A 16,450-nucleotide genomic window follows, 5' to 3' on the forward strand; every position below is an offset into this window, starting at 1 on the left:
TGTACTATTTTTGATTTTTTTTTAATTGATTTTGAGGCTGATTTTTCTCACTACATTTTCCTTTTGACAGTCAAAACAAAACCAAAGGCGCCATTTGAGTCTAGAGAGCCACGTCGTCCTCCGCCGCTTCTGATTGGCTGTCACCGGTGTCATCATCAATCGTTACTTTCCGATTGGACCTCCACATTCCTGCAGCCAAAATCAAATGACAAGAAAGGAACAATGTAAAATGAGAAAATGTAGTCTGTGCCGAGGAAAACTGAAATGTGCAATGGTTGAAAAGTCAAATTTTCAAATTTAAATTTTGGTGTGTACTGACTGTAGGCCGCAATCAGTATCACGGCCGGTATGAAGACGATGAAAGCCATCCTGAGTGTGTTTCCGAGGAACATGGGGAGATTGTTGCCATCTTGTCGCCGAACGGGCGCCTGTTGCAGACGTCAGCAAAGCATCAAATTGGGTCATCTGTGTCCGAATTCTGTTGCTCGCACCTGAACACGGGCAACCGCCGGTCCGGTTGTGTCATCGACCGTGCTGTCCCACAATATCTGCGTGACATCACTTCCTGTCCCTGCTTCCAAAGTTCCACCTTGGGTAGTCGGCGGTGCGTTCAGGTTCCCGGCACCTGAAGGAATTTGAGGATTAAGGATGTTTTGGATAGGTTTGATGATGAACCGACCTTTAATGATGATGAGGAACACGGAGAAGATTTTGTCGTTGAAGAGTCCCGGCAGCTGAACCCGGCAGTGGTACAGGCCCGAATCGGAAGAACGCACGTTATAGATGGAGAGAGCAGACGGCCCGCTTGGGGTGGATGACAATGAGTACCTGCAGAAGGGGAGGAGAGGGGTAACCATGGAAACCATGAGGGTCACGCGGTTCAAAAGCGTTGCGGCGTACCTGTACGAGCTCTTGTACGTGACCCGCGCGCCCGCCGCGTTGAGCAGCATGTTGTGGCAGGAGAAGACAGCCGGCTGGCCCCGCCCCCAGCACACGTGCACGTCTCCGGGCTTGGCCGCCGCCACTCGGCACGGCAGGGCCACCCTCCGCCCGGCCACGCCCACCACCGTCTCCGCCGGACCCGCCCACACTGAAAAAATATGCATCTAATTTTTTTAGAAATGTTTCTCTATATCTGACATGGTAAAAAAAAAAAAATCACAAACCCCCAAATATCAGTTGATGCGTTTCATTGGACAAAAATTGTAACTTTTGCGGTAAATTCTCAAGCAATTTTTTGTTGGTACTCACCTGCGGTGACATAGGTGATGACGGAGAGCCGGAGAAGCAGCAGCATGTTCACCGTTACGCTCCCATGAGACGGACGGACCGACGAGGCAAGAGCCAAGCAGACGACTAAGCTCGTCGCTTCCCTTTTCCATTCGATCTTATATTTAGAAGCAGTTTCTGTTGTCCAAAAAAAACAGGAATAGAAACACACGGACAAAACAAACATCAGCTGCTTTCGTTTCTGAAACTTCTGCCTGTCTAATGATCATCCGGAGGTGACAGGTCAGCCATTCTCATGATGGACTTCATTCCTATGAAATTAGATTTCTTCATCTGGAAAGACAAACACGACTTTATTGACTCAATACTGCGTTGGACGTATGGACGAGCCAACCAACTCCCATGACATCAAATTGATATAATTTTTTTTTACATTTACATTTAGAAAAAGCTTTGCAGAAGGAAGAAAAACAACCATTAATTGAATGTCAGGAACATGGCGTAATAAAATGACGCAAGTGACCTACATACTCACAATTCAGGTTAAAGACGCAGATAACTGGAGGCTTCTGCGTCAACATGTGTGCGGCCGTGAATACAAAACAACACTCCGCCTAATTTGGGCTACGGAACATCATGTCGCCTGGCGTCACCTTTGGAAAAACATCAAGCGCGTCGGGAACAAAGCGCCCGCTGAGGAAGAGGAGGCGCATTGTAAAGCCACGCCGTTACATCATCATCATTATCCAGGTTAACCTCTGACCTCTGCCAGCTTCAGCCGACAGGTGGTCGCCGGGACGACGGCCATGAAAGGCTCAATACAAATTTCTGTTTGTAACTCATCAGCAGTGGCGGAACTAAGGGGGGGGTTTAAGGGGGTAATGCCCCCCCGCTGAAATATAACTTGTTTTGGTGATATTGTTGGTTACTCAGTGCAAATGAAGGTGTTCACACGTCCTGAGTGTCATCTGAATACTGATCAGTCCGCCGACGTTCATGAGCCTTTTTTGTCGCACGACATTAGCATATCCACCGGTGCGCGCGACCCCCGGGTTTGTTTGCGGGATGCTAATTTCGCCGCCAGGCAGTCAGACACGGACGCTGTAATAAAAGAGACAAGAAAGGGGGCAGATGGTGCAGAAGGAACATCGGGAGGCGGGAAGACAGAACAGGACAGTCGGGCGCGAGACAGTTTTACTGTGGCATGAAATATTTTTTTGAAGGTGATTTTGGAGGGTCTTTCGTTCTTTTTGCTCAAATTGAAATCCTTTACAGTCGTGTTTTTACGGCAGGGATTATCAAGCACTTTACATCAAAGTTGAGGTTAAAGCTACAGTCCAAACATCAGAATAAATGTCAAATAAAATCAAATTAACATTGGAGGTCTTATGCTAATTAGTGCTCAGTGCTAATTGCGGCACTCGGCTGAATAGCCGTCACTCAGACTTGCACAAAAAACATGTGAAGAAGATAAAAAATGAACGCAGCTGAAAAGTTCTCAGCGGGGATTAAAAATAGTTTGGGCCGATTGCGTGCTCGTGAGTGCGCGTGCGTGCTAATGTGTGCGTGTGCCATCTTTTTAAGGCAAAAAACAAGCCCACAGCTTCAAGCTGTTATTCAAGGCACCATCTGGCCTCGTCTTCATCATCTCAACACTGACCCCCCCCCCCCCCACCTGCCAAACATCAACACCATTATCCTCACCATGATCATCCGCAAAAAGATCATTCAAAAGGCCAGATTTTTTTTTTTATTTTACTTGGCTCGGCTAACTTTGACTCAATGGATTTTTGTTTCAGAGGGCGAAGGGCCAATCAGTTTGTAAGACGTTTTTGGGTCTGAATGAGAATTTTGTTATTGTTGTGATTTCAGTGGCTTTAAAGAAATGTGGGAATGAATGAAAGTTACTGCTAGCTTTGCTTTCCCTTGCAGTACGACACTTCTCGATCCTCAACCTCGTCCATCCATCAGCGGTCAAACTCCCGGCAGCTGCCCGAGCGAGCGCTCCCCGCCGACATAACTCAGCCCCGGACGGGCCGGCGCAAGACAAACTGCCCCCGAGAGGGAAACACAACAAATAACTTTCGCGGCCGAGGGTTTATCCAAGAACGGAGGCTCGCGTCTCCGCCGACTGAGTGCAAGTATTGGGGGGAGAGGCTAAATTTGGAGCTTGGTCCAGCAGGTATCTCCAAATTTGGTGGTATTAAATTTTCTTTCCTTTTTATTTTTTTGAACCTGAGATGTTCTTTTAGGACAGCACGCTGGAGAAGTGCTTTAGACCGTTTTTTTTTAATCAGATGGATCAGCTAACTTCAAATCCAAGATGTTTAGATTCAGAAAACAGCTGGAAAGTATTTGAGCAACAGACAGTGAAAGACCTCTCAACTCCTCTCATCAGTACAGCACTAATATTAGTCATTCTTTGCAGACGATAAAGAATATATGTTAAATATCATATGTCCAAATATTTGGTGCTCCAAGACAAATTTCAGGAGGAAAAAAAAATAAGCAGCGATGATTCCGCTTAACCAGTCTACCCTGCGTGAGCCGGCAAACATTCCCCAAAAGCAAAATGATTCAATCTTAATCAAAATCCAGAGCTGGAATGCACCCCTGCTCCCTTCTATGGAGGCAAGTTTGAGCTTCGCTTGAACGATACGACACGTCACCTCTGACAGAGCGCCTGACGTCTGATGCGTTTATGCGGCAGTAACAAATATCTGGTAATGGCTTCAGACATAAACAGTAAAAAGCAGTAAAAGCTCCATTTGACCTCTGTGTGTGTGTGCGTGTGTGCGCGATTGTCTGCGAGACAGTCGGCGCTCTTGGGTTGCTCTGCTTTAACCTTAGAAATAAATAACTAAATATGTAACTGAGCTGGCTGTTTCTCCAAAAGCTGGAAACCAACTGGACAGGTCCATAAACACTCTTGCCCTCGTGGGGGTCACGTTTGGACAATTTTCAGTCTTCAGCTAACCTGATAGGCGTCATTATTTGCATTATGTAAATCCGCCGTCGGCAAACATCAAACAGCGATAAGCTGTCGAAATAATGGTGTTAATTTGTCTGTTCGAAAACACTTGGCCAGACGACAGACGCTTCGGTACCATGGCAACGCTGCGGGCCGTGGGAACACGTCGCTTGCAAGCCCATCCGGATCCCCTTGAAAAAAAGAAAAAAAAAGCCCAAAAATCACATCATCTCAAGAATTCATATTTTTGATTAATGAGATGATTCACATGCTTGATAAGCCGCCAAAGGCAAGCTGTATTATACGCTGTCTGGCCAAAATATTAGGAACACCAGGACAATCTCTCAAACTCCATTTACTGCAAAACGGACACCTTAAAGACAAAATATGTAAACACTCACATGATGCTCGGCCAAACCAAATCATTTCATCCAATAAAAGTCTGCTAGCGTAATGCTAACATAACGCGACAAAAACAACAGCGGTTGTTAGCATCTTTCGGCTGTTTGATTGTCTTTCATTGGAATGTGAAAGTGGTACCTACAGCGAAGCAGCCAACAAGCGCAAAGGGACGTGTATGAATTTATTCAATTATGATCAAGCGGATAGCTGCGGCGGAATATTGAGCCGCATCCAAGATGCATTGGCAGGCAGAGCTGGCTTGTTGAGGCCTATGGCTTATTGAACAGATAAACACGTATACAATAACTTCTCTCGTGTGTGTGTGTTGTGGTGTTTTATCAAAGAAGCGCCTCGAGCAAACCTGCTTCATGACACGTTTGAGAAATGAGCTATCGGTCGAAGCTGCTATCAGCGCAAGACACTCGACGAGGGGAACAGTAAACACCACCACAGGGTGACAATTAGCCGAGCGGCCAAGCTGTCATGGCGGCCGAGTCTTTGTGTCTGCATACAAAACAATTTACTCCTGTGAGCATTTGGAAGGGTTTGAATGTGTTGATGCTGCTGCGTGTGTGGTAAAGTAGCAGCAGTAAAATCTTCCATCAATCTGTGAACATCTTGAAAATGGGAGTTGGCCCCAAGTGTTGCTCTGAGCAGTTAAACAAAGAGCTGGGTGTAATAAAAGACTGCCGCCTACAGGTCAGAATTGGAACTCCATTTTTTAGTATTGATTTGAAAGCTACACACTGAACTTGAATGTTCTCAGTGGTCCAAGTGTATAAGTTCCCATGTTCCTCCAATGGGTTGGGATGAAGGTGAGGCTTTTTTGAATTCCAGCGTACAAATGCAGTGGAGCGTGGCAAGCCTGATGAGGAAACCACTTTACAGCCGCTATGTTATCTGACAAATGATGACAGCAGCTTTGTTGTTAAGCTTGCCTGGGCGGATGGATGGCTGCTGCAGCCACAGCCGCTAAATCAGTCTCCTCCTCCTCCTCCTCCTCCGCCTTGATCCACTGTTGTAATTTAACAATGCAGCTACATTCTTTAGAGAAAAGGAGGAAAAAGGACTCGTCAATGTCCTGATGGTGAAGGAATGCCAAACGGTACATAACATGTGCAGGCTGTGCAGAAATATGCCATTATAAGAAATCACCGGACTAATGATGTGATGAGATAAATGGCTTCATTTTTTAAAAAAGAATTAAAACGGGTTCCAAAAAATCTCTTAGATTTTACAAATTTAATGCACAATAAATGTAAATAATAAATTTATTATTTACAATAAATGCCATTGTAAATGAGAAAGTGTTCTCAATTGGCTTACCTGGTAAAACATTGAATTAAAAAAAAAAGTATTTGAAATGAATACATCAAAACTGTTTTTATACTTTTCTTGCATTCACAACAACACAAAGCCTATTTAGATTTGTTTTTTTATTTGACATGTTTTATAAAAGTAAAAAATGAACGTAATTTTGGGGGTTAAAAAAACAGTTATACGAATGCAACAAATATTACACGTCTGATAATGTCATGTATGTGCCAGTTTGAAATACTGCTTTAACCTTTCCACTTAATTAGCTTTTTTTTTTTAACATCCATGCTTGCCTTTCGATCTTATTTCACGACTTCATCTCCTACAGTATGTTCAATTTGAAATATGTGCAAATGAAAGGTCAAACGACCACTAACAATTTGCAACGAGGGCCTGCATTTTTTATGACTTCATTATGCGCCAATGCATGTTTGCGTCAAAAGATTTCGAACGATGCGACTGAACACACACGCACAGTGCAGCTTGAGAGGCTGCGCGGTGGAGATGTCCACTCGAGTGAAGGATGCTGCAGGTTGGAGAGGCGGGGGGGTGTTTTTTTTCTTCCTCTCTTCCTTTCTATCTCCTCCTCTCGTCGGAACTTTCCCACATTAAAACACTTGGACCATAAAAGGACAGACGGCATAGTGACCCGCCACTGAATCAGCACTTTTGTAGCCGAGGTGGAGCTCCGGCAGCCCGGCCAGGAGAGTGACCGATCACCCTGGGGAAGGTGGACCGCCAGATTCTCACTTTCCACGGATAATAACCCAAAACAACCGGATCCCAGAGGTTTCGCCGCCACAAGATTACATTTTTATTTTCTTCTCGGCTCCTGGTGGTCCGACTTTGCCGGGCATCATGAGCTTGTGGACGAACAGCTCCTTGGAGCCTTTAGTCGGCTCGCAGGCGCCTCCGGCGGACTCGAACGCCACGGGCAACCGCAGCAAGCACGCCCCGCCGGAATTGAGCCGGGCCGTGCCGGTGGGTATGGTGCTGGCTTCGTTCATCGCTTTCGCCATCGTGGGCAACCTGCTGGTCATCTTGTCGGTGGTATGCAACCGCCACCTGCGCACGCCCACCAACTACTTCATCATCAATCTGGCCATTGCCGACCTGCTGCTCAGCACCACCGTGCTGCCCGTGTCCGCCACGCTCGAGGTGAGACGACTGACTCGACAGAAGAACCAACTTACTTGCAAATTATGACTTCTCAAACCTTCTAGACCACTTAAAAAAAAAAAAAACTTTCTCCAAGTGACACCATTATGAAAAGCGGTTAAAATTACAGAAGTGTAGTAGGCCCAAGTGTTCATCAAAATTAATGCTCAGATATTTAAACGCTTCAAAAAATGCACTTACATGAGTCATTTCAATGGTACTGCACAAAAAAATCCTCCTAACGCAAAAGAGATTGAAGTAGTCCTGAATGTTTTGTACATGGGTGATCTTCTGGCTTGGTTGTATTTATTGTTTTAAATGAACAGTTATTTTATTTATTTGCTATTATTTCTATTTTTAATTTTGAAACGATTGTACTTCTAATTGTTATTATTTGTTATTTTTTTCTCTCCAAATTACACCTACTTTTAAAATGATTATTACCCCAGCAGCCTTTATAGGCGCGACATCAACTAGTGGGGCCTGAATTTATTGCGCCCTCTGCTGGCTTATCAGAAGTACTGTTGAGTTACTCAACTTTCTGCTCTCCATTTTGGTCTTCCATAGTTATCATGCATGTTTTTGGAATGTGGAGAGCACAAGAAGAATATACAAACTACACACTGTGATTTGCCTTTAAATTTTTTGTTTGTTTGTTTTGCTATGTCCGTTCATTTCATAGAGGCCAAAGTCTTCGAGCACCCCCACACTCTTGCTATGTCGCAGTGCAGTTTCAAACCACTGCATCCACAAAACCCGAAGCTGCCAGCAGTGACAAAATGAGCCCTTGCACCCTATTTGTCATGTCCCAGCCTCCAAACGATCATCAAACTTTCATGTCAAACACCAACCTCATTGGACAATGTAGGCAAAAAAAAATATCTCTGTGATTATCACATCCACCATCTGTCGAGGAAACCTGCTCAATTTGTGGCTCAATTGGGACACTTCCCTAGCGGAAATTCATAAAACCTTGGTATATTCCTCAAAATGATGCTTCAAACCAACATGGCTGGCTTCTTAATCAATTTCACTGTTCCGTTTTCATACGTCTTGATATGATAGACATGTACACCCAATTTCATATCAATTGGGGACTCTTTGCTTTTCTAACTTTCCACATGTACTTCAAAATCTTTGAACAAAACCACGTAGTTAGAAAATTTAACAATACTCACAGCATATATTCTTTATCATCTGCAAAAAAAACGACTTTAGTTCAGCTTATGTATTATACTGCCCCCTTGTGGCCAATGCACCAAACCAAAAATGCTTTTACACACAGATTCTGGACTACTGGGTCTTCGGCCGCATCTTCTGTGACATTTGGGCAGCGGTGGACGTCCTGTGCTGCACGGCGTCCATCATGTCTCTCTGCGTTATCTCCATCGACCGTTACATCGGCGTGCGCTACCCGCTGCAGTACCCGGTCATCGTGACGGAGCAGCGTGCGCTTCTCGCCATGCTGGGCGTTTGGATCCTGGCCATCGTCATCTCCATCGGACCGCTCCTCGGATGGAAGCAGCCGCCATCGCAGGTGGGTGTGTCCAAGCTCTTGTACGTTCAACATTGGAAGTAATCTACTCCATCCGTCCCGCAGGATGACACAGAGTGCGTGATCACCGAGGAGCCCTTCTACGCCCTCTTCTCCTCGCTGGGTTCCTTCTACATCCCGCTGGCCGTCATCCTAGCCATGTACTGTCGCGTCTACGTGGTAGCAAAGCGCACCACGAAGAACCTGGAGGCTGGCGTGATGAAGGAACGGCAGCAGGACTCCAATGAGCTGACTCTCAGGATCCACTGCCGCAATCAGCAGATCCAGGACCTGTGCAAGGCCGGAAGCGGCGGAGCAAGCTCCACCGGACGCAGCACGCTGACCGTTAAGCTGCTCAAGTTCTCCAGGGAGAAGAAAGCTGCCAAGACGCTAGGCGTGGTGGTGGGGATGTTCATCTTGTGCTGGCTGCCCTTCTTCCTGGCCCTTCCTATCAGTACGTAGCTCTCATCTTCAAGCACTTGCATTTGAAGTTTGGGGTAACATTGCGTAACATCTGCTTCTATTTAAGATTCCCCCTTCTCCTATTGTTTTTTTATGATTATGATCTACTAAAACATGAGATAGCATCAGTGACATGTCTGCCAGAAGCTCTGCGCTACGTAAACATCCGCCGTCAAAGTTAGTTCTGCAATGTGATAACAAAACTAATTCAGACACGGAGATTTACACCAGCGCACGCTTACGATCTTAGAAGAAAAAAAAAACATTTACAGGGTTTTCTCTATTACTCACTGAATATTTGATAGTCGAGTCAATGTAACGATTATGAAAAAATAAAGCAATAAAATAGGCTATATAGTAGCAAAGATTAAACATAAAATGCTTTTATTTAAAAATATTTTTTCCAAAACTTTAGCACAATCTATAAATGTCCCTCGCATTCGGAAAACTTTAGGACAGAATACATTATTCATCATATAACGTATTTATATTTATTTATCTATGGGCCGGGCGCTTAAAATTGCTTTATAGCTGCGCTTTGACCTCTGCTGCGGTTTTAGTGCTGAGTTGCTCTGCCGGTGCCTCGTTTCTGCTGAGTCGTGAACTGCTTTTGGGGCTCAATAAAACTGCACTCCGGATGAAAAAAAAAAAAGAAAGGAAGACCAAAAAAAAGTTTCCACTATTAAAAGAAAACGTCAATTTAAATGATGGCGGCATAAAGCGAAAACATATGGCATGGCCGATTTTATGACTTGAAGTTTATTGAGGTGGATCTCGGTGATGCTCATTTTCAGATGTGCTCAACATTTAATGGAATATTTTAAGACAGGCTTTCAGTCAAGACGTTTTGAGTGAGCTAAATGAAGTTGAATGAAAATGGATGGATAGATTGATGCTACAGTTAGCATCATACATTGCATTTCCTTGAGAAGAATGCTAATGTTGACATGAAGGACAAGGCTGGAACCCCAAAATGAAGCGAAAATAGAACCATCCTGTGTGAGAGTAAAGAAATTGCCAAACTTGGGTTAGGATGACAGTGATGCATGATGGGAAGATGATGCCCCACACTCATTATGGTGGCGGGCGGCTGCTTTTTGCGTTCGGCATATATAGTCAGAGATAGCAGGCGGAGATACAAGATGGCCTTACAAGTCCATGACGGAGGAGAACAAATTCATCTCGCAAGAGATCTCTTATCTAGGAAAAATAAAATACCCATCCGAGGCAAATCCCGGAAATCCCACCAAAGTCTCCGACATGCACCTGCCTCACCTGGGGGTCACCAAGGGATTTGGACCTGGTGGACTAACATCCAAACTGGACGAGAAGATTCTCAGGGATGATAATGATGTTGGAAGCAAATACTCCTTCTGGTGGCGAGAACTCTCCCCTGCACCATTTTACCATCTTCCATTGCTAATCTGCTCCAAGCATATGGAAGCTAGCCAGTTGGCTAACAGTCAACATCTTCACTCAATGTTCCTTCTTGTCGAACAGATGGACTCAAATGTGTCATTGATTCCTGAGGGTCACCATAAAACAGCTCAATACCAATTCTGGCCAATGTTCTCGGGCAATCAGATAGCAGTCACCTCTTGTGTTTTCCAATTCTAATAACTGCTGAAGGTCCAAAAACACACTAAAACCAGCTATGGAATATCAATTATGAATTTTTCCATTGCAGAACAAAAACAGAAAGTACAAAACTTACCTCCTCAAAAAGAAGAAACAAAATTAGCCAGTTAGCAGTGAGTTGCTAGCATGAGAAGCTAACATAGCAGTTGACCTTTTCACTCAAATGTGTTGTCAGGCTCTCAACCTTTAATGTAACACCAAAATCTCCACAGATCTTCTCAAATTTTATTCATCTGTGTGTTTCAGGCTCTTTTAACAAAAATCTGCGTCCACCCAAAACCTTCTTTAAGGTGATTTTCTGGCTTGGCTACTTCAACAGTTGCCTGAACCCCATCATCTACCCCTGCTACAGTCGTGAGTTTAAGCAGGTATGAAGCCTCTTTGGCCACTATTTTGCATAATCACTAATTATTAGAAGCACTGCAATGCAATTCCAGGCCTTTATCCGGATCCTCCGCTGCCGGTGGAAGCGGAAGCGCCAGGGCTGGCAGGCGTACTACAACTACCGCTGCCAGCAAGGCTCCAACAACTCGTCCTACCTGAATGGCAGCCAGCAGACGTTGTCCTCCATCAGCCACAGCCCGCGATGCGTCGCCCCCAAACCGCAACCTTGGTCCTCCAACACGGCCGGCCGTAACCTCCTCCCGGGATCGGACGGACGGGCGCCGCGGCCGGGCCCGGTTTCTCCGCTTGTCACGGAAGCTGGTGGACGAGACAGGGGTGTGAAAAAGCAGTAACGAGCGATCAGGAAGTGCAGCATTTCGACTTCAACGAGCAGAACGACGGCTGCTTTGGATGTTAAACATCACGGAGCAACACAACACCCTCGGTACGAAACCTTGGGTGCTTCGAAGCTGATTCGATTGACCTTCCGTCACACAGCGTGTTGTGTTTTCTTGTAATCATATTTATTAACCGGCACACGGTGGAGTGGCCTGAAGGCAGCGGATTTCGATGCCCGGTAGACTTTTTCTTGTAGGCGAGTGGTTGCCAAAGTTCTGAGGAGAAATTGGACACTCGACTCAGGCCTTGCATGTTCTCCCTGTGCTTGAGTGTTTTTTTTTTTCCTCACCAAAAGTCAGATAGGATAAGCTCTATAGATAGCGTCTGTATAAGGATGGATGGACTGTTCAAGTTAATGAAGCACATTTATGGTGGCCCGGATTTCTCTTGTGTTCTAAAATGTATCTTAACACAAAAAGTGCGTCCATGTTCTGCCTGAGTGCAGGAAGAGCAGAGCAGCATTGGCTGGTTGAGTCTCATGTGCCAAGTCCCGCCTTCTGCTCGCTGACTGTGGAAAAGTCGAGTCGGAGTCACGGCTTGCTCTGAACTTAAGCGAGAACGCGACCATGGCAGAAGAACCACCAGCGACAGCAGTAGGGGTCAAAGTCACTGGCGAACAAACGGTCCAGGATTGGCCTGATATATTCTCAAAAATACACAAAGGCTCTTTTCAGCGACATCTACTCAAGAGCTTTTTGTTTTTGGACACTGATTAAAATGAAGGGTTAACAATATTGTTGTTTTAAAATAATAATCATAAAATGATTTTACCTGAACGGCAGCCAGCAGTCACAAGGCATGTGAAGACACACATGGGAATGATTCTAGGTGCATTTTGATATGTGGGATTGGGGAATTATTTAAAAGATATATCAGTACAAGTTGCTCATAACCAAATATAACAAAATGGCTTCTCTATAATAAAGTGCACCTCAGGATTCACGTCACTTTTTCTTAATTTCCCAATGATCATAAATCTGCAGAAAACTAGAAAAAGTCATCATTCACGTTGCCATTTGCACTTTTCTGATTCCCTGCACTACAATTTTGAATGACGCTCTGCACTTCGCACAATTTTTTTGTGTTGATTTTTACCCCCCCTCGGAAACAAAATAAATAAATAATTAAAATAATAGCCAATAAAGATTATTCCGATGTTTTTCCTTTCTCCTTAAACGGTACGCAACTGTCAGTTTTCATTTGCATTCGATTTAACCGCGCAATATTTGAAAATTTAATAAAAGCGCGGCGACTTCCTCAGCTTGTTGCCTAACAGCTCTTCCACGCCCACTATTTCAAAACCACAACTCTTACGTCACTCCCAACAAGCCAATCCTGTAGTAGCAACAGCACACATTTATTTGCATACAGACGAATACAAAAGTCAACTTCACCCAGCTCCACACCACACAGCCATTACCTGAACCACTTATCAAAATGCCAGCAGAACCAGCCAAGGCCGGTAAGAAGGGCTCCAAGAAAGCCGTCATCAAGGCCAGCAAGCCTAAAAAGGGAAGACGTAAGACCAGGAGGGAGAGCTACTCCATCTACGTGTACAAGGTACTCAAACAGGTCCACCCCGACACCGGAATCTCATCCAAGGCTATGAGCATCATGAATTCCTTCGTCACCGACATCTTTGAGCGCATCGCCGGCGAGGCTTCACGTCTGGCGCTCTACAACAAGCGCTCCACCATCTCCTCCAGGGAGATCCAGACAGCTGTCCGCCTGCTCCTCCCCGGAGAGCTGGCTAAACACGCTGTGTCTGAGGGAACCAAGGCTGTGACCAAGTACACCAGCTCCAAGTAAATTGCTTGTAATTATCACAAGCTCATCCAACGGTCCTTTTCAGGGCCAACACAAACTTCTAACGAGTCCTTCATTCATGCTAGTTCTGCTAGATTTACATTTTTTTTACCTACAAGCAGGTTGTGTGGAAAAATTAAAATAAAAAAAAATCTGCTGAGGTGGCATTGGCTATAATTTCTGGTATGCAATTTTTAACATGGAATTATTTCAAAACTACTAAACCTCTTTGAGAAGTTCATGGCTGCATAAAGTGCTTCCTGAGAAGAAGGCATGGCAGGTAAAATTTATTTCACACCAATAAAAATAGACAAGACTATTCGATCTCTACTTCAATGTCAACCGGTTCCAGTTTTTGGATAAACAAAATGTCTTTATCGCCCGGGTCCATTTGGTGGAGAACTTCCTCTTCCTGTGGTTCTTCTTTGCACAGCGATATGGGCGACTCGGCCGTGCACTGAAAAGGAAGCTCAAACGCCGTGTTAAGGTATTTGTTGCTTCTGTGACTTTTTCTCGCCATGACTAACACCTGCGATGCGAGAGACCAGGCAAACTCCACCATGCGCTGCTTCTGGTAGACCAGATTGAAATTATAGTCTAAGATTTGGTAGAGGGAAAGCACGTAGCGGAGGTGGTTTTGCTGCACGTAGCGATGCACCTCAATTAAGACACCCCTCGTTAGCTGTTGCAGGCTTAACTTCCTCTTGGCTTGCCATTTGGAGCCCACGTCGAGGTCCAGTCCGATTTTCTTGCAGGCATGGAAGTCATTGCATTCTGTGAGGGGGTCCTCCAACTTGGTCTGTGTGAAGACTGTCGCGTTGAGCCACATGTCCCTGGGGAGCGTGTTGGGTCTCCTCACAAACCATTTCTCCGTTGAGGAACATTTTTGGAACACGGCGACATCTTCACTGTCACTGCTCTGCAAGTCCAACTTGAAATTGTGCTCCAGGATGTCCTTGACCAGGTCAGGCGTGGTGCTGCATGGAATCTCCACAAAAAAAAAACATTTCCAGCAACGCGCCCACTGTCAGGGTAGACAACGGCAGCTTGTCATCTGTCGTCCAAAAGTCCACGCCGATGATCTTAAAGAAAGGATACTCTTCCATGTCGTTGGATGTCAACGTGGACTTTGTTGACTCGACTTCTTTTGCTTTGTCATAAATGTCCGGGAGATGCAAAATGCCGTTGAGGAACTCAAATCGTTCTTTGTCGGGATGTGTGAGGAGGACCTTCCTTTTCATGATTGAATTCCTGACGAGAGTCTCTGTGCTAAGGTTCTTGTGGAGGAAAATGTTAAAGTTGCGCTCCAGGATATCCGACAAGAATCTCACCAGGGCTTTATTTATGGCCGTGGCAAACTGGTGAACCGCCATCAGGACGCCGTTGGTCAGCAGATCCAAGTTCAAGGCTCGCTTGACGCCCGAGCCCACGTCGAAATCTAAACCGATCTCCCGGCAACTCTCAAACTGGTTGTTGGCTTTTTGGGATGTCAGAATGTGAACGTAACTGCCACGCAGCATCCACAGCTTTCGCCTCATGTCAACGTCCCGGGTTTCACTTGTGGCGACTCTCGAAAACGGACCCGGCCTTTCTGATTGCGTGTGCCGTGCCATTTGTAGTTATCCGCACCGTCCATATTTGTATCCCGGTGTGAGAGAGACTCAAATCTCGTGTCACATCAGTGATACTAGCAGGAGAGAGAGAGAGAAAAAAAGTAAACATGTATGCCTACTACACTACTGTTCGGTAATTTAGATGGTACTTGCAAAACGTTAGAAACCACTGATTGAAACTATTAAACTGAGTGCTCAACTAGTTGGTTCAACAGTAAAGATTGTTGGGGGGGGGGGGGGGGTAATACAAACAAAGCTAACAATACAGCGGTTGTCCAATGGGAGGGCTACTGCTAGCTAAACAGTCTGTAGCTACAAGCGGCACAAAATACAAAAGACTCGAAGGCGAACTCACCAAAGAACGCTTGACTTCTCACCGCCTGGATGAACCGTTCAGGTCAATTTAAAAGACCGGCCGGCAAAATAGCAGTGGCAGGAAAGTTTGGCCGAAATCCGTCCTGCAAGGGTCAGCTCACGTGGTGCGGAACTTCCGGTATGAACCAACCCCCGTCATGTGTCGCAGTTTTTTTGTTTTTTTTATAAGGGCAATAAACCCAACAAATTTAAGTTGTATTTTTAAAATGCAATATTAATTTTTTCCCATTACTTTAATTTATTTCGATAAATGTTTCTGCTAGGGCGCCCACTATTCGCGCCGCGACGTATGCTATATGCGTACCAACCACTATACTACGGAAACTCGCGCTTGTTTTAGTGATCCAGGACTTAACGAACTTAAAGTATTATTTAAATGCAGTTAGTAAAACTAGTCAGTTGAAAGCTAAAGCATAAGACCCCATTAACTGAGCATGTCTACAACCTTGACTGGTACTGTATAATGGCAATTTAATGATGATCTAGGAAATTGTACTCATTCGATATTTGTGGTGGCCCTGAAAAGGGCCGTTTGATGAGCTTGTGATGATTACAAGCACTTTACTTGGAGCTGGTGTACTTGGTCACAGCCTTGGTTCCCTCAGACACAGCGTGTTTAGCCAGCTCTCCGGGGAGGAGCAGGCGGACAGCTGTCTGGATCTCCCTGGAGGAGATGGTGGAGCGCTTGTTGTAGAGGGCAAGACGTGAAGCCTCACCGGCGATGCGCTCGAAGATGTCGGTGACGAAGGAGTTCATGATGCTCATAGCCTTGGATGAGATTCCGGTGTCGGGGTGGACCTGTTTGAGTACCTTGTACACGTAGATGGAGTAGCTCTCCCTCCTGGTCTTACGCCTTCCCTTCTTGGGTTTGGTAGCCTTGACGACGGCTTTCTTGGAGCCCTTCTTACCGGCTTTTGCTGGCTCTGCTGGCATTTTGCTGTTTGGTTCAGGTAATCGCTGAGTGATGAAGGGACTCCGTGATGCGGAGTTTTGTATTCGCGTGTATGCAAACTTTTGTGGGCTGTTGCTACTATACGATTGGCTTGTTGGGAGTGACGTTCATTTGAAATAGTGGGCGGAGATGGTTGGCCAATCAGCTGCGGAAGAGCTCGCGGGTTTTTTTATTTGAAATGTAGCTATCGACAATACTGAGAAAACCGC

General features: G+C 45.4%; 4 protein-coding genes across 5 annotated transcripts; 2 read left to right on the top strand and 2 right to left on the bottom strand.

Moving 5' to 3' along the window:
• Window positions 1–2: 2 nt before the first annotated feature.
• LOC119134162 (hepatitis A virus cellular receptor 1 homolog) lies at window positions 3–1,399 on the bottom strand. 2 transcript variants are annotated; one of them, XM_037270669.1, is made up of 6 exons: window positions 1,252–1,399; window positions 901–1,090; window positions 681–828; window positions 492–620; window positions 320–428; window positions 3–189 (listed from the first exon to the last, which is right to left on the bottom strand). In XM_037270669.1, exons 1-6 carry the CDS (start codon window positions 1,295–1,297, stop codon window positions 101–103), a joined length of 711 nt encoding a protein of 236 aa, XP_037126564.1. In that variant the 5' UTR covers window positions 1,298–1,399; the 3' UTR covers window positions 3–100. The 2 variants fall into 2 exon arrangements, with proteins under 2 accessions (XP_037126564.1, XP_037126563.1); XM_037270668.1 differs by having other exon boundaries at window positions 492–625; window positions 680–828.
• Window positions 1,400–6,414: 5,015 nt separating this feature from the next.
• On the top strand, window positions 6,415–12,618 carry LOC119134158 (alpha-1A adrenergic receptor-like). The gene is made up of 5 exons (XM_037270656.1): window positions 6,415–7,078; window positions 8,364–8,615; window positions 8,679–9,066; window positions 10,959–11,080; window positions 11,150–12,618. The coding sequence occupies exons 1-5, from the start codon at window positions 6,779–6,781 to the stop codon at window positions 11,447–11,449; spliced, it is 1,362 nt and encodes a 453-aa protein (XP_037126551.1). The 5' UTR covers window positions 6,415–6,778; the 3' UTR covers window positions 11,450–12,618.
• Window positions 12,619–12,885: 267 nt separating this feature from the next.
• LOC119134168 (histone H2B 8-like) lies at window positions 12,886–13,418 on the top strand. Its single transcript, XM_037270674.1, has one exon. The coding sequence runs from the start codon at window positions 12,933–12,935 to the stop codon at window positions 13,302–13,304; it is 372 nt and encodes a 123-aa protein (XP_037126569.1). The 5' UTR covers window positions 12,886–12,932; the 3' UTR covers window positions 13,305–13,418.
• Window positions 13,419–15,762: 2,344 nt separating this feature from the next.
• Window positions 15,763–16,248, bottom strand: LOC119134167 (histone H2B 8-like). The gene has a single exon (XM_037270673.1). The coding sequence runs from the start codon at window positions 16,220–16,222 to the stop codon at window positions 15,851–15,853; it is 372 nt and encodes a 123-aa protein (XP_037126568.1). The 5' UTR covers window positions 16,223–16,248; the 3' UTR covers window positions 15,763–15,850.
• Between the last annotated feature and the right edge of the window lie 202 nt (window positions 16,249–16,450).

Source organism: Syngnathus acus, chromosome 14 (genome assembly GCF_901709675.1).
Source record: "Syngnathus acus chromosome 14, fSynAcu1.2, whole genome shotgun sequence".
Taxonomy (NCBI): domain Eukaryota; kingdom Metazoa; phylum Chordata; class Actinopteri; order Syngnathiformes; family Syngnathidae; genus Syngnathus; species Syngnathus acus.